Source organism: Tubulanus polymorphus, chromosome 1 (assembly GCF_964204645.1).
Source record: "Tubulanus polymorphus chromosome 1, tnTubPoly1.2, whole genome shotgun sequence".
Lineage (NCBI taxonomy): Eukaryota > Metazoa > Nemertea > Palaeonemertea > Tubulaniformes > Tubulanidae > Tubulanus > Tubulanus polymorphus.
This window is the reverse complement of record NC_134025.1, coordinates 15,432,899-15,456,557: the sequence shown is the minus strand read 5'-3', so window position 1 is coordinate 15,456,557 and position 23,659 is coordinate 15,432,899. Positions and strand designations below refer to the sequence as shown.

Sequence of the window (23,659 nt, the reverse complement as noted above, 5' to 3'; positions counted from 1 at the left end):
ATTCATTGAAAAGAAACCATCCTTGGAAATGACAAAATGATTAATAGTGAAAAGTTGACAGCCTTCGTTAGTGTGGCTTAACTTCAATGCATGGCCGAAGAAACAAAGTATCAGTAACAAAGTCAAAACTTAATGCGCCAATTTAAATTTTCACTTCATTATGGGTAATGCATGGCAGGAACCTAACCCATCTGATGAGTAAATTCAGATGTGCTTATTTCATCAATCGGATAAATTGTAATTTTTGAGCCCGTCCCTAAAGTGACTATTAAGGACGCTGTATTGAAAACCCTTTTAAGTGACGCAATGTTAGGGCATACAGGGTGGTGGTGTCTCATCTCGCATTTGTAACGAACATCATAACTATAATCCAGTAACAATAAGGACCAGTTGCAACGAAATAACAGAACAACCTTTATTTTTGCAAGTTATCTTGTATACATAAAGGTCATGTGACCTAGAGACGACTGACAGCTAGAAAATGTGTCTCGCACAATAAATCCTCAGTATTCATGAATTGTTGTGACACTCCTGCGAGCAAAGACGGTTACATAGATTTCAAATAATATGATTCTGTACAATAAACAGAACATTTCAAATACAATTTTACAATGAGCCATTGTATGTAATGAGTCTAGGTTTCCACTTAAGCCTAGGGCCTTCATCGTGTTTGATGACAACACTACCTGGTTTAATACACTGCATACTCAGTATCATTAAGTCCTTCCCAAAAATTCATAACAAAATCTGCAAAAACGAACAAAGAAAATCATTGGATGAATTTGACCACGAATAACTGCCTGATAGAGGGTATCTCCCAGGCTAAAGCCCTGGATTCCATGAAAAGAGTCTGACCGCGAAGCAGAAAACATGCCGCTATCACAAGAGGGGATGTGACGGATCAATACATGAAGGCTCAACTGGCGAGGGAGTTGGATGAAGAGGTGACACTTAGCCTGAGGCGAAAGGCTGTGAAGCCAACCAAGGGCAAGAAATTAATTGCCATATCTAAGAGCTCTACTGAAAGAGATGCTGTCAAATGAAAAGAAGAAGATGAAGAAAATCTGCAAGTGGGGACCACAAATATGAGATAGCCTCGATGCAGAAAAAGAGGTCGACAGGTTTAGAATGGTTTAGGGACATGGAAACAACGAGGGACTGGAACAAAGTGAAGGGGGCTGTCACGTTGGGGATAAACAGGAGTGGGCGAATACCAAGTGGATGCTCGTGAGATTTATCAAAGGTAGTCGGTGGCCTAGGTAGGCCCTCTTAGCACCCCTACCACCAGTTGACGAAACCACATTTTTAGGCCAGCCGTAGGCTGAGCCTATTACTATACAAATGGAGCGAATTTAAATGACATGGTTTCCACACAAAAGGCTCTTTTGCTTGCCAAGTGAGGGCATATTCGAACAAATCACGTATTTAAGCGTAATCCATTCTCGGAATCGTAGCGAGCAGAATTTTGAAATAGGGTCTCATAAAAATGTTTTCTGCATTTTTCACGAAAGTTAAATCGGGAAAATTTCAATTTTTATCAGCCAATCAGGAAGTTGTGTCTTCCCTGTGATTGGTTTATCTGAAAATATCAGCAGCTGTTCACGTGAATTATCGCGATTTCATTACTGGCGCTTTTGCGCATGACGTCATGTATCAACACGCGACAATACTTCCGCGTTCGCTACGTGTTCGCTGATTGGCCCATTTACTGGGAAATTCCACAGAAGCCTAATGTGGTTTGTTACAAGCGCTGTGATTGGCCCGACCCAATTCTGGCATGGCTTTAGCTTAGTGGGTTCGAATCCCTTGACGGGTGAAGATGATGGATCCTATCAATATCTATTGAAACAAATAAGTTTCCCAGTTGGGCAGCCGCGGATATCTACCGGAAGTGTTCCGGTTCGATATTTCGAGGTTTCTTTGAATTTTGGAGTGATATTGAAATCCGGTAAATACCAGCGGTAGATTGTGAAAACCCATTGCATGATATTTGTATTACTTAATCAACGAAAAGCGTCGGGGCCGCGCCAGGAGTTTTCGTGATTCAAGTAGCGCAATAGCCTACTTCTTCATGTTCGTCCACCTCAATTTTCACTCCGCCGATCTCTGACACGGCTCTGTCCCCGTCGGCGCTGTGATTGCACTTTCGTACCACCAAAATTTTTTATTTCTATATCAGGGAGGTCTGGAGAATAAAAAAGTCAAAATTTGGATATCACATAGGCCTGATTTCATCGAATAAGTCGACCATGGTCGTTACGTTTCCGAACTTATTACCACCTAAAACCGTCTGAACAATTTTGTCACAACCAACATTTCGTTTACAGAAATCAGGTGTTCACGTGAATCCGCGGTATCGTCTACTGTTTTACTTCCGGGTTTTATTTTAAGATTTAAAATTGTATTTCAAGATCGATTTCTATGAAATCTTTAGTTGATTTGGTGTTTGGGAGGAATTTTTATTTGCTCTACAGAAAATTCATCCTTGACAATTGCGCAAGGTTCGCGAAAAAAAGGTTTTACCAAATCGGGTGTATGACCTTGATATGCTAATTAGCCATGTGCCCGAATTGCAAATTCAATCAAATTTTATTCTGCCAAAAAATGTTAAATACAATTCGCTTTCCGAGAGTTCATGGTATGCTGCATGGAACTAAGTTGTTTTGAGATGGGTCTTGAAGCTATTGAGGTCGAGAGATAACCATCTAGATAGTTCGTGAGAGTTCCAAAGTTTTGAAGACGCTTCAAGGTAATGTCTTGATATTTGTTTTATACGTGTATCTACCCTAGACACATCTTCAGGCCAAAAACTGGCCCTGTCAGATTCAAGATGGCCGACTTGCAGCCATTGTTGTTCGCCAAAATCAGCACTTTTTACACATTTTTGAAGTTTTCGAGGGAAATTTTGAAGACACTTTTATCAATAACCTTGATCATTCGTATATATTTGTATCCCCCGAGGGCCCATCGGCATGAGAAAAATTGAGTCGATCGGACTCAAGATGGCCGTACGGTGACCTTTTTTGTTCCCAAAAATGTCAATTTTGGCCTGAATTCTGAGTACTGTAGCTTTCTAATGGTGCGCCATGTTTCATTGCAATTTGTAATGGGTATTCTTTGGAAAGGGATCTTTTATATCTGAGAGGGTATTTTTGACCAGGCAATTATGACGCACTTGGCAGCCATCTTGGGGTCATCAGTACTCATTCGTAGGTGGAAAAAAAGTTTTTCCACATCATAATTGATACTTAAGCATATTTTGCTACTATAATCAATTGGAAAGTTGTAGCTCATAACATGTTCTATGATCGAGGTGAGTTTCAAGCCCATTGGTTTTTTTATGGCCACCAGGGGGCGTTGAACAATACAATAACTTAGTATTTCTATATTACATTCGTTCCTGCTGTCTGTGTTAACACACGATTTTACTATGTAAATGATATTGAGCAGGGAGTGTATATTGATAAATATAACCCACAGATTACATCATTTATAAAAAGCAAATCTGACAGGCTGGCCATTGTGCCCCTTGGGGCTCTTGTTTCGATAGGTATACTTGTAATCTCTGGTATTAGGACTTGTTAATATTCAAGTCTCAGGGATGCACTTTCCCTACCATCAGATTTTGAGTATAGGAAATTCGAATGGCTGTAAATTGGTGACCGTTGATGCTTTGACAATGTAAAACCCACCAAAATAAAGGTATTGGAATGTTTTTTCAGTTGATATATGCTAGATGCAAATTGTGTATTTTTCCTAGGTCACCAGAGGTCAAAAGGTCACAAAATTTGAACAGCCTCTGATTCGTTGAATCTTGATGCTATGATAATTTAATATCCGTCAAAATGAAGGTATTAAAATGATTTTAGATGATATATGATATATGCAAATTAGGCTCTTTATGTAGGTCACAAAAGGTCAAAATTATCATCCCATACTTAAAATTCTATATTGGGCCACGTGAAAGCGTATTAACTGTATCAGAACAATTTAAATTGAACCCGAAACTTATTTTATTAAATCTTCGCATTCATTTCAGTCAGAGCCCTCTATCTATAACGCCTGAAATCCAATGTAGGTACTGTCTTTTTGTCCTACAGTGCTATGATTGATTTGTCCTAGTGCTGATATCTTACAATACTAATTGGAAATGATTGACTTCCCACATTCTGAATTGCACACATACTGTCTGGAATGCGGCGGACCTAATGTAAACGACCAACACGGTGTAGTAATATGAACTCGAATGTCTAACGGCTTTATTTAGAGGACTGTATATAGCGTACATGATTATATGGTTGGTTAAAATTTTACAGTTGATTGAGAATAGATTGTGATATTATTGGATGCCAACTTGAGAATACTTTATACAAAACCATAAACTGTAACTTATTATATATTGAAATGTAGAATATAGCATATCAGTCATGACACATACACCAAATATGCTGGTATATTTTTCAAAGGTGTGAACGTAAAGCCTATCGCAGACGGGCGACGATTTTGAGCAATTTTCGAGCAACCGTCCGAATTGCTTGGCGTTGAACGAAAAAATTGCTCATGTGCGGTGATTGCTGGTAGTCAAAAGGATTTGCTCCTCGTTGCCCGATATCAAACTGTTTGATTTTGGGCGACAGAAAGTTGCTCGTTGCTGAGAATTGCTCACCGATCACTCGGGAGTTGCCCATGAGCGGTAACTGGAGAAGCCAAGTGACAAGCAACTCATCAACTAGCCAATGAGAGAGCGAAAAATTATCATCTGATAGTTCCAAATACGGTGACCTCTGAGGCAGTAGCGCGGCCATCTTGACAAACCACTTGATACAGATGTTTGGTGGGGAAAATAATGCTTCTCCTTCACCAGTGGTAGCAGACGGGCGACACCAAGCGATTGATTGCTCAACGGTTGCTTAAAAATCGGTCGCAGCTACCGGCGACTAAAAATTGCTGCGTATGTGCCGGGCTTAAGTCCCCTCAACAGTCCCCTCATAATGGGAGCCAATCTCATCACATTAGGCGTCCTTCAATTTTCAGTTATACGCTGTCAGACATGTCAAAAAGGAAAACGGTTACCCTGGTTCACCGGGAGACCCTGTTTCATAACAGAATCGGCATGGCAACTGCATCTTGCACATGAATGACTCAAAAATGAGTATGTTTACGTATTTCTTGGAACTAGATAAAGCTGAGGATAGGTTACACAAAATACTGGTTATACGTGAACAGCGTCTTGCACAACGGCTTGGATCCACCCACCGCATGCAACTCATTTGTGAACAGATTCCGCAGAACTTTATTGATAAAGATGGCTACTATCGTGACTGTTACCAAAGGTTTAAGATGAATTTGAATCGTCTAAAACCAGCTACACAAACATGGCCAAAGAGAAGTCGCCTGAAAGTTTAATATTTGATCCAGACTGCATATTTTGTGGTAGCTTGGGCCAGGAAAAACTTAGAAGGAAGAATAGAGAGGGTCTCTCTTCATTTGAATATGGAGGAGAGGTACCATATTGAAATTGGCCGAAACACATCAGGATGAGCGACTACTCAGACGTATTCGGAGCTGCAATCTTTTTACCTCCGAGGAAAAATACCATCAGTGTTGTTGTGACGAATACAATGATTCAGAAAGTGGTGCAGTCAAAATTATGATCTGAGAGAATTTACTAATGAAAAGGGGGAATTCCGTGACATGTGTTATAGAAAATTATGTGAAATGATTGATGGTACTTGAAAATTGTACTTGGCAAGGAAGGAGGTCATGACTTTGACAGAGCTACATGATATGTATGTTTTGTTTCTTGTGGATTCACCATTTCTAAACCCCAACTATCAAACAGGGAAACTGAAATCCAAACTTTTGCGCCTCAAAGATTATAGCGACAAACTCTCGTTTGTAAACCTTGATCGACGTGGTATCAGAGCTCATATTCAGCAATGAAACCAGCCTGGCTGAGGCTGTGAAAAATGGCTACATGTTTGGTTGTTCCAATATGATCGATGATGTCGCCAAATTTTTCCACAGGGTCATTTAAGATGTATTTGAAAAAAGAGATCCGCCACCCACAGCCTCATATTTGCAAACGGTTGATGATCCAGTACGTCAGGATTTACAACGATTTTTACTTAATGTAATCTGTGGTCACAACTCGGTTTAGTCATCTGAAAGGACAAATCGGCTTGTGTCCTTCATAAAACAAGATCTTTGCCAGGCGGCAACTAGTGGTCAGTGGAAATTACCAAAACACAGTGTGCATGACCTTAAGACATCTTTTTAGGAGTGCCTAATTAAGTACCCTCATGAACAAGCTTGGCTATGGGGAAAGATATTAATTTTCACTTGAGCTAGAAACAGCGCTCGCTACTGCCCTTGAATGATGCCTCAAGCCTTCTAACACCTCAGATAGTAGGCAATCCGTCCGTTCTCTCCTTATTTCATCGTGACTTTGACAACTTCGATCAGTTTATAAATGATCCATCTGGAAGTGGTTCAGTGCATACCGCTCATGAGATTATGCTACAGAATGTCCCTCGGTCAGCTGAGGCTGAGAGTGAGAATGATTGGTAAGAAAATGTAGGGGTCTGGATTCACAGATATTCTGATTGAGTCTGGTCTGATGTTGGTTGGTTCCATCGAAGGAGACGTATCTGGAAAAAACTACTGCAGGTCAATCAACTGCCATAAAGTAATGGCTGAAGCAATAGAAAGGATGTTACTGTTGAATTACCATGATGTCACTGGATCAGAGCTACTACCAGATGATTCACAATCAGAACTGAGGAGAACAGTGAAAGTTTTTCTCAGAAACAGGGACAAGGAATCCCTTCATAATCTGTTAAATAAAGCTATAAATAAACTTATGTAGAATATTTAGATAAGTACTCCGCCTTTCGGACGAGGGTCAGTGAAGGTTCACTAAGTAAGACTGCACAATTCAGGCTTTTGTACGCTGAGCATGTGTGGTTGGTGTTGTCCATAACCTGGCAGTCAAAACCAATGACTACTTCTTGTATGGATCTTGGCTCTTATGATCTATATACCGAAGATATGGTGAAAACAGGAGGCTGTTGCCATGGAAACCGATTTTTTACATTGTTCCAAACGAATGCAAACCATATAGATATCGTATATGAACTGGGATAGGTATGTTCTATCAATTAATCATAGAATTGGAGTTTGAGCAATTTTGTCTATCCTCAACTCTATTATGACTGGACTATCTTCCAAATGGCAGATCTTTTTTTCAGTTTCGATAAACAGAATTACACCAGGTTCCTGACTTTCTTCTCTGTTTTCCTAACAAACATTGAGAAAACCCATCCTGGTGCCACGGACTTGCTTGAGACAGGTGCCATTTCAGCAGCACGGTATTTTGTCCCAGGTAGTCGGTGCCCAGTTGACAAAACCATAAAAGAAACATTTATGCGTCATGCCAAATCTCTCGCTGGACCAGGATCAAATGGCGCTGGTGGTTCTGGTGTACTCCAGAACTTTTGAGCATATCGATGTTGGGCTCGCACTGTCGAAGTTTGTAGATGTCATGCTCCAGATGGCCGATATGACTGATGAAGGCATGGGCAACACACATAGGGATGTGCGCCCATCAATGATCAAGCGAAGTGAAAAAGAGACAGCCAAAATCCTAGATGCGTTTGAGAGTTTTATGAATCCTTTCAGAATTGATGGTGATGAGAAACTACATTGCATCTGGTTAGCAAGCAACCCATGAGGTGGAGTCAGCAGTCATGAATGCCGAAACAGTCGGCAAAAAGGCCGAAGTTCATAGAGGAACGTCTGAAAAAAATAGAACTTCTTTGAGCCAATTCGCAGGCAACGGTTAAAAACATTTGCTGATATGGGAAAAGCAGTTTTTGTAAAAACAACGAGCAACATAGAGGTGATTTACAGGCAGCTGTCTAACGTTGCCTTCCAGTTACTTGTGAGGTCCCAGAATCAGCCAAAGAAAATCGAACAAAGGAAATGGGTTTGAATTCTTGATAAAAGGCATTGAGGGTGCAGACGTACCACCTAAATATCGCTGATGGCAATGCCTCCTTCTACTCGACGACGAAGGAGTTTCCTGCAACATTCAGGCAGATTAGTGAGAAGATTTTCGATGTGGGTACTGCGTGTAATTCTAGTTTATTGTTCAGTACAGACATGTACCACGAGAACTCGATATAGTCCCTTGAAAGATCCTCTAGAGGCAGATGCCAGGAGCGCATCATCCAAGGAGAAAGTAACAAACGTCCAGAAAATGAAAATAGGCCTAAGCAATGGCATTAATCAGCAACACCTGATAAACCTTGATCAGAGCATGGAGTAACGATGAATTTAATCCAAAGCTTGAACGAAAAACTTTTATTGCTAACTGCGATGAAAAAGCATACAAGCTGACTGAAGTACCCAAACTTTAGTCCAGTCAAGAGGACGCTACACGAGTAGTCCTCTATTGTAACTACGCAGCAAATAAGGGCTACGATTATCCGGACAGCGAAAATTTCTTCATTCTTTTATATTATGCTGCAGAACTAGAAATAAGAATTGTGTTTGCTAGCTCATGATTTCACCCCTGCGTTGCCCTTCTAGCTATGCATGCATTCACAAGTTGTGACACCACCAGCACATTCGAAGATATTGGAAAGGTGAAGCCGATCCAACTCCTTTAAAAAAGCACTCACTACCATGCCGTTTTTCAGGACCTTGGTCAATCACGGGTAGTAACAGCAGATCTCTTCTTGCAGCTTGAGCAGTGAACATGCCTGATGTACAGGAAGAAGAATTCAGTCAAGGCATCGAAAGTGGATGAACTTCGCTATTTGCTGTGTGGCTGACGAAAGATTAGATGCGAATAAAAAATTTGGCTGATCTAGCTTGCCTCCTCCAAAACTATGCCTGCGTGAACATATAAAACGCGTGAATTATCAAGTAGCAATTTGGATACGAGATCACTTGCAGAATCCAAAGATTCCTCCTCCATCGGATGACGATGGTTGGTAATGGTCAACGGGAGAATTGAACCAAAATGGCATGAATGGGAAAGTCTACCTCCACAACTAGTTGAGATCCTGCTGAATATCGATGAGGAGAATGACACAGACAGTGGAAGTGATGACCAACAGTTTAGTGCGGAGGATGGAAGTGAGAGTGACTGTGACAATGAATACGAAATATGCTATGATGATAAAGTTCCTGAAATTATAAATCTGTACCTGATTTTATAACTGGGACATAAAAAACGAAATAAAGTTTCATAATTTGGACAAATTGCCTAATAAGGGTCTATGTTTTAAATTTTCACTTCCCACTGATACATTCAAATGTCAATATCCTTGAATACTACAGACTGGAATGAATGTGAATATTTTATTAGATGTGCGTCGGGTTCAATTAAGGCAAATTTAGATCATTCTGATACAGTAAATACACTTTTACATGGTCCAATATAGAATTTTAAGCAAGAAATGATTGTGAACTTTTCACCTCTTGTAACCTACATGCAGAGCCTAATTTGCATATCATCTAAAAGAACCTTAAAATACCTTTATTTTGAGGGCATCATAGCATCAAGGGTCACTGAATAAGAGTCAACTGAATATCCCCTACTGCATCCATACAATTTTGCTACTCTTTGTTGAAGCAGATATTTTCAATGTCAGTAGATCATCATCAATACAATGCTCCCATATACTGGGGTTATAATCTGTTATGAATTTCAAGTGTTAACTCTCGCTTAGCCCATTTTCTATCACCAATGAACCCTTCCTAAATTTCAAGCAGTTCAAATTTTTTGACATCTAGTGACCTAGAAAAAGACATAGTTTGTATATGGCATATATCAAGTGAAAAAGCATTCCAATACCTTAATTTTGGTGGGTATTACATTGTCATACCATCAACGGTCACCAATTTACAGTCATTTGAATTTCCCATACTCACAAAATCGAGGCTTGGAATTCCAGTGATATCCATACATATATCACACTGGTATGGAAAGTGCATCCCTGAGAATTGAATGTTAACATGTCTAATATCAAAGATTACAAGTATACCTAACGAAAAAAGTGGTTTCGTCAACTGGTGATGGGGTTTCAGGTGGGCCTACCCAGCGCACAGACTATGGTGAAAATGGTGATCGCTTCCGGATTGGTTAAGATGGAAGGATGAAGGCATGAAGGCATTAGATTCATATCAGGACATCTTGTTTCTTCAGGCGTTAAGCAATATACCAGGGTTCGCGTACGCTCAGGGCCAGGCAATAGACCACAGAGTCCGACCAACTAATACCGGATGTACCGAAGATGCCTTTATACAAACTGGGTATTTAGAAGCGTATTTCAAGTTGGCAGTTAGGGTTTGTGAACCACCGGAAAAAGGAGGCGGGCCTCTTTTGGTGATCAGACATGGGAGTTACCACAGCAAGGATGTGATGACAATATGGTACTGTGAAGGCCACACTTGGCCAAACTTGGAAGAAACGCTTGGAAGAAACTGGCAATGAATACGAAAACGGTACACATGTAATCATCTAAATACACTATTTAGTATTATATATTATATATTTTGAAAATAGGCATGTTCTTTGGATGTGTATTTTGAAGTGACCTTGAAAGTACTTGTGAATCTACAATATCAGCCAATCGCAGGGGCTCACGTATCTTTTGTCTATAGCTGTCACATAATCTAGGATGGATGGCGACTTCAATCAGTAAATGTTATCCACACATAACTATTCAAATAGTTCCTTCATATGACATAAGGGTCACTTTAAAACATTAAGTACGTAGAAAGGATTAATACGGAAGGCAGCTGTGCATGAATGGGTTTGAAATAGGCTCTAGAAGGAATATGATTAGAGGATAACGGATGAGAAAAAAATAGATAGGATAACTAGGGACATGCTGAGAAACAACAACATGGCTTCAAATCTTACTGATAATCAATGAACTTTAAAGAATAAATTGTTCATTGTGAAGAATCTGATACACTGCACTGCGTATTGAAATAATGTAATTAAAAAACTTTCAATCACTTATTCAATATTTCTGTTTAGTTCACGGTACTGAAGTCAAAACAATCCTGTAAGGGAGGGTACTTCTAAAATACGAAACGACGAAATATGAAATGAAATTACGAAATACGCAATGAATTTACGAAATATGAAACGAAATTACAAAATGTTAAAGTACAAAACGAAATACGTAACGAAATGCTAAACTACAAAACTTGCCAACAGCAGCGGATTCATTGAGCTGGCTTCAACATACGCACCCAATCGAGTGTGGCAGGGTTCCACGCCATGGCCGAGTTAAGCGATATCATCAGGTTCGAATCCCTGCCGGGGGAGATGATCTGCGCAGGCTCGTATACAACTTAAAGGGACAGATAAATAAATTACGGGTTAGATGACGAAGTGTACTTAACAATCACGATCAGGCAGACAATAACAGACCCGGAAGCTATAGAAATGACCAGATCAAAAGATTTTATGAGAATTTACAAAATGACCCGGCCGCTGCGGAGAAACAAGGTTTTCATTTTTGCCTTGGACTTCATAATTTCCTGGAAACCCTCACTTTGAATTTACGCTGATCAGGTGACTTTCTGGTTCCCTTGAAGTGAATCATGTTGTTTGATCCACGTTGGAGGAAATTAAATAACGATCACACACTATAGATTCTGATGTCTCAAAATGTAAGGCTGTATTGTCCTGTGGCTTGGTGGATAAGGTGTTTGACTCACAACCTAGAGGTTGTGGCTTCGATTCCTTGTGAAACAATGTTATACAGGTAGGACACATATCAGTGCTCGTCGACTCACTGATTTAATAACAAAAGTCTTATAAAGTTTTATAATAATAAACATTTATAAGGCGCCTGTTTCTTAAAAGATAAGTTCACCGGCGCACTGCAATGGTTCATAGTAACTAAGTATAGGCACGTTGAAAGAGTAGATGTTTTAGTGAACGTTTAAACTGGTTGACATCGTGAATATTAGGCAGGTGGTTATCAATGTTATTCCAAATGGAAGCAGCAACTACAGTAAATGAACGTCCACCAAAAGTACTTAGGTTGTAATGGGCTGGAGACTAAATATTGAGATGATGATCTTAGTGCACGAACTGGATTGTACTGAACGAGTAGATCTCTCAAATAGCCTGGAGCCAACAAGTGGGGGCACTTAAAAACAAGGAGAATAACTTTGAACCCTATGCGCTGTTTCACAGGCAACCAGTGAAGGGACTTAAGCACATGTGTTACATGCTCATATTTCTTTGTTTTGGTGACAATACGAGCGGCACGGTTCTGTATTAAATGCAGTCTGTGAAGAGAAGAAAAAGACGATCCTGCCAAGCATGCGTTACAGTAGTCAATCCTCGACAAAACTAGGGACTGCATCAACAGTTTCGCAGCCGCATCAGACAAGTAGTCCCGGATGCTACCTAAGATAATAGGACGTAGTACAGACAACGCTACTAACATGTGCCTCCATATTGAGCTGAGGGTCAATAATAACTCCAAGATTTCGGATAGATCTGATAGTCGTGTTGGAAATATTAGCATTTCGTTTTTTATTTCGTTTCGTACTTAAGCACAACTCACAAAAAATTAACATTTCGTGATTTCGTTTCGCATCTCGTAGTTTTGTAATTTCGAAGTTTCGTAATTTGGCTTCATATTTCGTAATTTCGTCGTTTCGAGAGAAAAAAAGGAGGCTGTATATTGAGTGATGTGTTATAGAAATAAACACGTGTATAGTCACCAAGTTACGTGTGAAATTGGCCCACTTATACATGTATATTTCAGGAAATACACATACACGTGTATAAGCACGTGTATCAACCATAAATACCCGTGTAAGTACACGTATAACTTTTTTGTAAGGGATCAAACTTGCAACGCCAGGTTTTCAAATTCTTCCGATCTGTAGAGGCACGTGAAAAACAAGCGTTCGGGTGGATTGAAGAAGGTAATTTATCCAGGTGAGAAGGTAGAGAATGATGACACCTATGAACGGCATTTTACAAGTTGGTAGCTATAGCAGGGCTGCGGTAGCGTGGATAGAAACTGACGCAAATTGTAAGAATTCGCACATACACCATATGCAGGCATGGAGGAGAGTCGTTGGGGAGCATAGGTCGATGGTAACCCGGTTTCTAACTTGTTGTATCAGTTTAACGGGAGTCTTTTGCACGTGGTCGGATCACAATCCGAACGAAGACTTGTAAGACGGTGCAACAGGAGGAGGCGATAGGGGATTAGGGGTATAACCTGGTAACTATGGGAATGTCAGGCCGAGCAACAAAAGTGCGATTCACATGTCATGAAAAGGAGGAAATGTATGCGCCCGGCTTGGAGGCCTACTCAATGCTAATATGTGGTCTTTGCATAGTGTTCACCAAGTATCACGGTGTCTAGATAAGGTAACACACGTACAAAGATGCAAAGAAGCCATGTCAGAAAATTGTAGGATATGACGCGAACGCCCTCTACCTGAGGTGTATCGATTAGGAACAACCATGTGGAAATGAAAGGGCAGTGCATTACAAAGACCTGGAGCAGGCCGCGGGATAAGTCACGCAGCACGTGAAAAGTGGTGATTGTTTTGGATTCGCCGAGATGGACATTGAAGTTGTTGTACACCCCGCTACTAAACCGGTACATTGAGCACGGACTGGTGATAACAAATGCCTACCGCTTCATACGATACAAATCGCATAGGCCATTTCAGTGGTTTACTGAGCAGGTGACTGAGGCTAGACAGAGCGGTGACTTAAACACAAGCAAGACGCTCGCCCATATTTCAGTAAGTTGATAGAAGCCTTAGAGGGGCAGCAGAAACCCAATTACACAACTTAGGAAAAATAGGTTGATAAGGCCTTGAGAGGGGCTTGGTTTGAGGATCTGGACAAAGTGGGTCAGGCATATGAAATACGCATGAGGAAACGTATCACCATTAAAAGACCGTATCAAACTGGTATTACCATAGATCAGCTAAGTTGAGGATGCTAAAGTCGTACTTTGATTTCATTGATCAGTATAAAGACAGGTAGGATTACGAATATATAGAATGGATACAGACAGTGGATTGGCCATGTCGGGAGAAAAGTTCGAAGAAGTGGTCGCTCGGAGATGACAATAGAGTTTCCGGCATGTAAGATCGCCTGGCTAGATTACGACGCGTGGTCAAACAACCCCGGGGATATCCGAGGTAGAAAATGAGGGCACTAGGTGTATTGCACTATGCAGTAGGTGTAACTGGTTAGACGAGAAAGAAAAGGAAATGGAAGGAAACTGCATTGGGCAAAGGTATAAACCACAGACATCTGACGTGGGAGAGGTGTAAGGACGCACCGGGAGGGAGTGTAGAAATAACTAAAATATGGATTTCAAAATGGTAGGTCACACCATGACGACGTAGAAAATTAGACATAAGTGCTTTGACAAGAGAGTAGTGCTGCCCGATGGAATTCACACAGAACATTTACACGTAGAGAACCCACCCTGGAATTACCCCCTGCCCTGGCAGCAAAATAAGACCTCTCCCGCAAAAATCCCTCCCCAAATAAGAACCTCTCAAACTAGAGAGATGGCTTTTCGGACACTTGCTGGCAGCAAAAATAGAAATGGGTAGTTTTTACTAAAAAACACGACAAATTGAGCGACTCCTACACGCTAAACCTAAACCCTTAACCAAATCATCTGTAACATAAGTTTGCTGGCAACCGTCATCAAGTAACGAATAAACTGAAATACGTCCAGTTTCATTTTCAGTTTCAACTGTTGTACTAGATTGACCAAACTAGATTGACCAAAAGAAGAGCTAGGGTTTGAATTAATAGAACAGTTTGATCACCATCCTCAGACGTGAGTTTATCTATCCTAAGTGTTTTCCCAACGGTCTACGTGAAAATCTAGCCCAACACAAGCTTGCGTGGTACTTCTTTGTGTGGTTCTCAATGGTTTTATCTTACCAAGGCAAATGAAGCATAGGCGTAGATTTTGTATCATAAAAAATATGACGTCGGGAGATGTGATGACGTCACAATCAGTCATGTAGTGCTCGTTTAAATAACTAAATGCGTCATGCACAATGAATCCTCAGTTTTCACTAACTGTCGTGTAGCACCCATTATCACGCGTGCGTAGATCTTGTCAATAGTACTGAGACATGTTATATCAACTTTGAGTTATTCAAAAAAACATTAAATGAAAGATAACACAGTTTCACAAAATGGATTTAGGCCTAAATCGATTTAAGATAAACTGAATTAATGAAGATATTAAATCGATTCAAGAGTTAAACCTTTTTGTGAAACTGGGCCCTCAGCAAAATTTTATAGACTGGTTATACTGTTAACCTAGGAGGCTAACGCAATTGATAATGGATTGAGTTAGCCCCGGGTTAACGGTAATACCAGTGCATAAAACCGGGCTCTGGGGCTGATTTTATAGACTTAGGGTTTTTTAGGGGTTGTCATAGTTGGCTCTGGGTTAAAACTAATACCAGTCAATAAAACCGACCCCCTACTGAAAACAAGAGATATAGATTATAATTAAAAAGTTATGAACCTGAAGTTAGAAATACAATAGTACCAAATTATTTCTGAAATTCTATAAAGGCAACATCATATGAATAATAGAATGTGAGTGCTTCATGGAATGCTTTGATTTATTTTCCTGAATGTCATGTTTCCTTTTGTTATGCTTTTTTTTAAATTTGATAAATGAATTTGTATAGAGGCTAATCATATATCATATTAATGTTATTGTTATTCTTCAATCTTTGAATTGGAGATTCAGAATGACTATCTCATGGCCAAACCGCATTTTGACTTCTTGCATTGTTCCTTCATCCTAATCAGAAGCTAAGCGTACTGAATTTGTTTGATTTGAGCAAGAACTTTCACAGTCAGGGATCTGATTGGTTGATGAGACGATATATGACACAACAACCGCCAGCAGAACATCAGGAATTCATACATGGTGATAGACATGGAACGTTTGAGTTGAAATCAATTGAAACTGAACTTTCAACCCCGCCACAGAAAGCATCTGTTTAACAAATGGTTGACTGGAAATACTTTGCGTTAGTTAATAATGTTATTGATGGAAAAAAGCGTAGATGTATATAATTTTGGCAGTTCCTTTACCCTTTACAAGTCGTTGGGAAATTCGTTGGAATGGGTATTGCATTCACATTCATCCTCTCTAGACGGAATCAATTTCTGAATTGATAAGTTTGTATAAATATGGGGAGTCAAAATGTATTTTTTTCTGGATTTACTGGCCAGGATGGGTTGAATGTCTGCAGTTTGTTTGGGAAATATTAAACACTTCAGTACATTGTCTACAGAATTTCAAGAATTGACTAAGCAACTCACTGGTGGCTATTTGTCTTCACTAATATTGTTACTGTTTTATGGACGTGTTTGAAGTTTTGAAGCAATTTTCAAGACCCTTTTATCAATTGCTTTGATGTTTGAGGTTCAATTAGTCTAAGTAATGAAAGTGTAATAATTTATTATTCAAAACACCATTTTACACGATTCAGTGTAAAGTGGTGTCGCTTGGGAATATGCCTGCTAAGATGTCAAACACACGTGTATTACTGCCTACTCATCTGCATCTGAAGGAAACCGAGATATTTTGTCCGATTCCGACTTATGATATCAAACTTAATTGTGCATTGTGTTATCTTATTCCAAATAGACCGGGACTTCAGAAATTGACCGACATATGCGTACATCTGATTTAAGCGTATCCGACTAATCCGTACTCTAGTAATATTTAATTAAGAGATCATTTATCTATTATGAACGCTTACAATTTCAATTTATTTCCTTTTATGAACCATTAAAATTACCTGGTACATGCTATGATGACGAAATATGTCGATAGGATGACATTCATTATAATATACACTTGTCTGTCAGAATTATATTTGTAAAACTTAGACAAAGTTCGATGTATGGCATTATAGTCAAATGCATAGAGCATAGAGATATTTTTGGAATATATCGGGAAACTTAGAAATGTATTAATGCACAAGCTAAAATATGAAAGCGTAAGTGATGCCTTGACGGTTGGCAGTAAACACCAGTTAGGCCAACGCCCTAAACACCAGTTAGGTGACGACTGCACAGGATGGCTGACAGTTGACACCCTGCACAACAGCAAGGATCCGTGTGTTTACTAAAGTCTATCCCAGTGGTCATAATCGCGGTGCATCAAACAGTTCATATCATCGTAGATCTGGAACCCTGTGGTTTCTATGTGCTCAACCCTGCAAGTCAGGCAACTACTTCATTCAAGAGTGAATAATACTAAAGTTTTCCCATCCTGGTCATTCACTTCTCTTAATTCCTCTAGATTTAGTTTTTTTCTCGTATATTCTCATAGAACACCGATTACTTAAAATGTATTTAAGCATGGAATTCAAGTTTTCGTGGATTAATTTGTTATTATGTGCACTAACAAAGCTAGACATGCGCAAATATGTTGACAAATGACTATTTGTGGATTTGATTATTATCTAATGAGTTGTACGTACTTGTGCTGCTATTTTGCTTGAACACCGTCCAAATATAATGTTTCAACTTGAAAATTAGTTCTGAAACTTTCTACTGTAAACATTGACTTTGGTATCCTCGGAAAATATTCACTCTTGAGTGCAACAAGACTTCAAAGCTATATTTTCCCTGCTAATTTCTTCATTTTCTTAGTGTAAGTTTCGAGAAGTTTTTATCTTTATTCACGCTTGCCTATTACTATAGTATTAAGCAGTTGGGGTTCAGTGAGTCAGCAATGCTCATGGTGAGTTTGACCACTTACAGCTCTCAGTATCAATTAAACTGTTGTTGATACTGCGATCATATAACCAATGGGATGGACTGAAATCGAGTTTTCTTATGTTTCGAGGACGTCCAGGCATGCGCAAACGGCCCTAAACTTCCTATTTTAGTGCTTCCCTAAAATGTTAGCCTTTTTGCAAATTTTCCTAACATATCCTAATTTTTACTTTCCGGAAACATCCACACCGCATCTGGTCGCATCCTCTCTGATGATTACGAGGGACATGGTATTATCTGATTGATGTCTGAAGTGAAGTACAGCCATTCTGTCTTGTTGATCTCCTCCATATCAAAAGGCAAGGGGAAATTTCATTACCTCGTGTATTGGTGCGGGCCTTTTTGTATGGAGGGATATCAGCTTCAGGTGTTTTACCTCCTTTGTACCTCAAGGGGTAACAACCAGTAACTGGGTGCAGAATAGGGTGTCTCGTAAAATGTGTTACCAAAAGCTTTCAGATTGATTATTCATTAGTTTTAATTCAAATTAATCTTTTTGGGTGTAAGAAAGAACTATAGAATGATTGTTACGTTGGGTACATTTATTGTTAAATGACCAGCTACCATTTGAGACAGTGATTTGGAAATACCGGGTCACATTCCTTGTTATATTTTTCTGTGGGGATTGTATAAACTATGGTTATCAAAACACCGGCCATCAGCACGATCCAAGGACTTCAGTGTCTGGAGAGTAACAGATTTTGAGACAATTTTAGAGATTATGAGGGAAATGTGATCGAGCTTAACTGTGCATTGGAAAAAATGATTACCATATTGAAAAATTTTGGGGCCGCTTAATTAGTACAAAGGATCAACAATTTACTAAAGAGAAAGTTATCTCACTTGATCTTATTTTCATATCTCAAATAGCAGCTGGTCATTTAAACAATGATGTAATTGGGACAATTCTTATTTCTTGTTATTTGTTCCCCCTTTCAGGCTATTGAAAAAAATGGGAGTGCTCAGACATGTTTGACTTATGATTGCATTTCAACATTCCATCCTTCAGCAAACATCCCCAATAAGAATAATGACAATTAAAGATGATAAATAATCAATCATTAAGCTTTTCCTTAGCTTTTTCATGCTACCACACATTTTCGGATACGTCCTACATGTTTTTCTCAAGAGGTAAGCCTCTTAGTGTAGCCAGCCATGTCTTTTTGGGGTTCAATTTTCATGAAAGTGGAATATTTTTCTTCAGTGTGGGACTTTTTGTAAGGTACCCACGCAAATGTTGCGTCCGTGGATTATTTGCGATAAAGTTTTTGTAAATGAGATGAAAAAAGAGAAGCAATTTCATAACTTAAGCATTTGGGGTAAAAATATGGCTTCTTTTTCCTACAATTTGGCCTCAAGTCGACTAAGTTTGGAAGCTAGTGTATATTTTGAACGAAAACGAATGAAAAAGTCTTCCATATGAGTGCATCTTTTGAAATCGATGCTCAGATTTCCCGGTATCAGGACCGGTATCATGGCAGAACTTCGCCAATGAGCAAGGGTTTGAACCGACCGGCCTGATCAGACCTACATACGGTACCAATCGTTAGTATTGAAAGATCTCATAATTTTGGAATTTGGTCCATCAAATTGTCCCAAAATGGCCTAAATACGGGCCCAATTATCCCCGAGAATTCCTAATTTTAAAAAGTTACAATTCTAAATTTCTCCCTTAAATGTACAAGTTGGCTGTTTGCATGCCTGCATCTTATACGAAAAGTTTGGGCGTCAAAATTTGTGCTTGAATCATCTGTCCGAACAGAGTGATTGGTCAGTAGTGTTTGATTTTATGGGGACATGTAGGCCTATTCAAGTAAAAACTTCAGAGAGAAATATGAGGACGCGGTTTCAAAGATGAACTGACCTGAAACAAAAGCTGCGGTTAAAAGATTTCAAATATGATACGTATGTGCCATCAATATCATTGAAATCATCTGTAACCTTTCGATTGGATTCATGAAAAACAATGAAAAATAATTTTTTTAAAGCAGAAAGGCAGATAAATATTGTCATACTTCAGTTATGGTTGATGGTTGTCACCTCTCTTTTCATCGTTTCCTCTAGCTGTTGATTGTCAACGTTCAATTGCTCTTATGACCAAAAATGCATTGTAACTCTATACACGGACTGTATTGCCGTATACTGGACTATCGACGTAATATTGTAACGTTCGCAGATTTGAATTGTTCGTAAAATTCAGTAATAAACCAATATTCAATTGATATCTAGATTTGTTTGTTATTGATCGCATTTAAAAGCAGCGGGACACGTCCTATGATTCATGTTAGTTCACTGACGTAACACAGAGGACGGTCGGGAGTGCCTTTACCCTTCAAGATGTCGACCGGTGGCAGCGGTTGAAATTCAAATACGGTTGATTTATTATTTGGCGGTGAATAATTTTTGGCAGTTAAATTCAAATTTTTATTTGACATCCCGAAGATGTGGGTAAGAAAGTAGGCCTTCGAAGATGGTTCGGAGTGACCGTGCATATGACCTAAGTGTCTACGTAGGAAAACCTAAATTAGTACGGCCATGAGCTCCGACGAGTGCAAAAGTTATTTTAGGTTGTTGTGACGTGTGTAGGTACCCTTACATTCCATACGTGGGCTGGAGGAATGTTGTGGCGCATAAATACGTCACAATCCGTGAATTGCAGCCATGTGTGGTAAAGGGGCCTGCATACGTTACTAAAGAGTAAAATAATATTAGATGAGACAGCGGGAAGCATACAAAACGAGACTGGAAAGAGAACAGCCAGGACAGATATACCTTTGAGAATAATAGCATATTATACCAACTGGAGAAGATTCTTTCAACCTTACAGTGTCTGTCACTGGTGAATTGTCAATGAAACTGGAAAGGAACTTAGTAACTGTTTAAGTCTAATTCGATCAATTATATTTCACATTGAAATTCGTCGGTGGATTGACCAGGGGTGAACGCGGCATTTTGAAGTTTTCGAGAAAAACACATGAAAAATTTGTTATTTTCAAAAAGTCACTTTTCACTTAATCTGACAGTTTTAGACCCATAAATTCCAGATTGTACAGACGAGGACTGAATCCTCGACTTTATAAAATATTAGATCAGTGCCTCAAATCGTTTTCAATCCATGGTCAATTAATGAAGACATGGCCATGTACGCCCTTTCGTAGATTTGCGCCTCTGACAGAATCTTTCTGAACACTGGTGACCCGGAAAACTAATAACAGGTGTATTTCCCTGACACAGTGTAATAATATCATCGTATTTTGCCTCTGCCAATTTAGTGCACTGATCATAAGCGCGGTGTATTTGTACATCTTCAACGGATCTTTTACGCATGTTTCAAGAATCTTCCTCATTGAAATGACTCATTTTGAATACAATCTTCATTGGCTGTGATTTCTTTACATAAAACGATCGAATTTTTGTCCAGTTATCGGTCTCCCGTTATGTCCCTCTCGGACCCGCTGAACTCGGGAGTAAACCGAATATCATTTCCAGTCCTTGGTTGCTTTAACTCTTGTTACGTGATTTTACGTATTATTATTTCAAATCAATAAATATATATTTATGTACGTACGCACGCGCGCGCGCACACATATATGTATGTATGTGTGTATATATGTGTATGTATGTGTGTTTATATGTGTGTGTATATATGTGTATGTATGTATGTGTATATATGTATGTATATATGTGTATATATGTATGTATATATGTGTATATATGGCCGACCGACTACCAAACTCTCCATTCTCTTTTTGGTAAATATTTTTTTCTTTTCAATCAAATTGCGTACCGTCGGCACTGAGACCAAAATCATAAAAACATTTTATTACATCGGATTTAACAATTTCATTCTGGAAATGGTGCAGCCATGCTCAGACAACTTTCCTAATCGGACATTGATGGCGACCTTGGATTGTAAAATTCCAGGAATTCCGTGAAATATGTCAAAATATAGATAATTCTACAAACACCTGAATTTCCTTCTATTATTATGGTCTACTAGCTGTTAATCATATTCCTATTAAAAATTATTTACGGCGACCTACCCACTGTTAGAAGAATAACCGAAATGTTTTCTTCCATAAAAAGAAAAAAATTCCCTACCTACCAACCCATTTCGCCCGAGAAACAGGATTTTTTTGGTGTGGCCTTATGTGTTTTTTTATAGGAGTAACGTTAAACAAGAAAATGAATTTTAGTAAATTATTTGACGCCTGCGAAAAAAATGTTGATTTTCTGTGACAAGCTAATGTGGAATTGCAAATTTGAAATCGAAGTTTTAAGAAATTTGGGGAATTATGAGCTTTGGCGATTGGGTAGATGATACAGGTCTTCGACTTTAGTAGTGGTTTAATTTTTTAGTGAAAATTGTCAATAATTGATAACTTGCGACCAACTTCATTCACTTTTGCCTGTAAGCTGGTCTGCAACTTTATTGCATCCATGACTTCGGTGGAATATTCCTCCCAAGTCAAACGAAGAGAATTTGACCTTCAGGTCTGATATTCAAAGTATCGACTTCGGGAGGAATGTTCCTCCGAATGTCAAACGAAGGAAAATGGACCTGGTCTGATATTCGAAATATCGTCATATGTCAACTGAATTCAATTTCAATTTATTCATCATAAATCCAAAGTATAAGATTGTGAATGAAGAAAACAACAATAATAACAAACAGACAAAAAACAAAAATGTGTGACACAAAGATGTGCACTAACAGAAAAATAATAAAAGGAGAGAGAACTAATACAATGTCTAACATATATATATATATATATATATATATATATATATATATATATATATATATATATATATATATATATATATATATATATATATATATATATATATATATATATATATATATATATATATATATATATATATATATATACAATATTATTTAAGTGATATTGATATTTACAAGCCCATGATATATGAATTTCGCAATATTTAAGAAGATTGGTTTATTGGGATTAGTGAAGGCCGAAAGAAAAGTGTCTAGGTTTAGATTTACAATATCATATTTAGTTCTTAAATTATCCTGCAGTTTACAATAAAAAAGAAAATGGGATTCATCTCTGAATTCCAAAAAATAAGAAAACCCTGCTGCATATATTTACATACAATTCTAGTTGATCTGGTTATATTTGGATTGTGCCCTAAATTTTCCCATATATGGTTAAGATTACAGTCTAATAGAATTTTTTTTATACAAGAAACAAAATTAAAACGAGTCTCGGGACGAGGATTCATGCATATCTAACAAACAAAGATAGAGCAGGGAGTTTTGATTATTTTTCATGCAATTTAACCAATATTTCACAGAAGATTAAATTATTTCAATGAGTATGGGAAATTGGCCAAGATCTCCAAGGAGAGGTAAAATAGGTGATCTGTTATGGAGTCCAAGGATATGACGAAAGAAACGGTTAACTACTTTTTGCATTGAGCAAAGTTTGAAGATATCACCTATGTTGTCTTTTATAGTACGATCATCTCCTTTATTTAGATTTTTAATCAAAGGTGTGACTCCCCAAACTTCGCTACCATATGTAATAATAGGTTTGATGAGACTGTTGCAGTTGTTGGATAATGCCTAAATTTCTAAAGCCAGGAATTTTTATGAGGTTGAATAATGCTCTAGATCCCTTTTTACCCAATGCATCTTGGAGACTATCCAGTTTACCATTACAGTGAACAGTAAAACCCAAATAATTATAAGATTTACAGAAATTTATAGTGCAGTCATTAATCTTAAATTTAGATTCTGTCATACGCATGTTCCTAGCTTTACTAAATTCC

General features: G+C 38.6%; 1 protein-coding gene across 6 annotated transcripts in view; it reads left to right on the top strand.

The window, feature by feature from the left end:
- LOC141915380 (uncharacterized) overlaps positions 1-20,058 on the top strand; it is a 200,005-nt gene extending 179,947 nt beyond the window's left edge. For 5 of the 6 annotated variants that reach the window (XM_074806881.1, XM_074806885.1, XM_074806883.1 and 2 more), the window contains one exon: positions 15,869-20,058. In XM_074806881.1, coding sequence (XP_074662982.1) covers positions 15,869-16,066 — 198 coding nt within the window. In that variant the 3' untranslated portion in view covers positions 16,067-20,058. The remainder of the gene's footprint in view (positions 1-15,868) is intronic. The other variant, XM_074806882.1, reaches the window with a different exon arrangement.
- Positions 20,059-23,659: the final 3,601 nt, after the last annotated feature.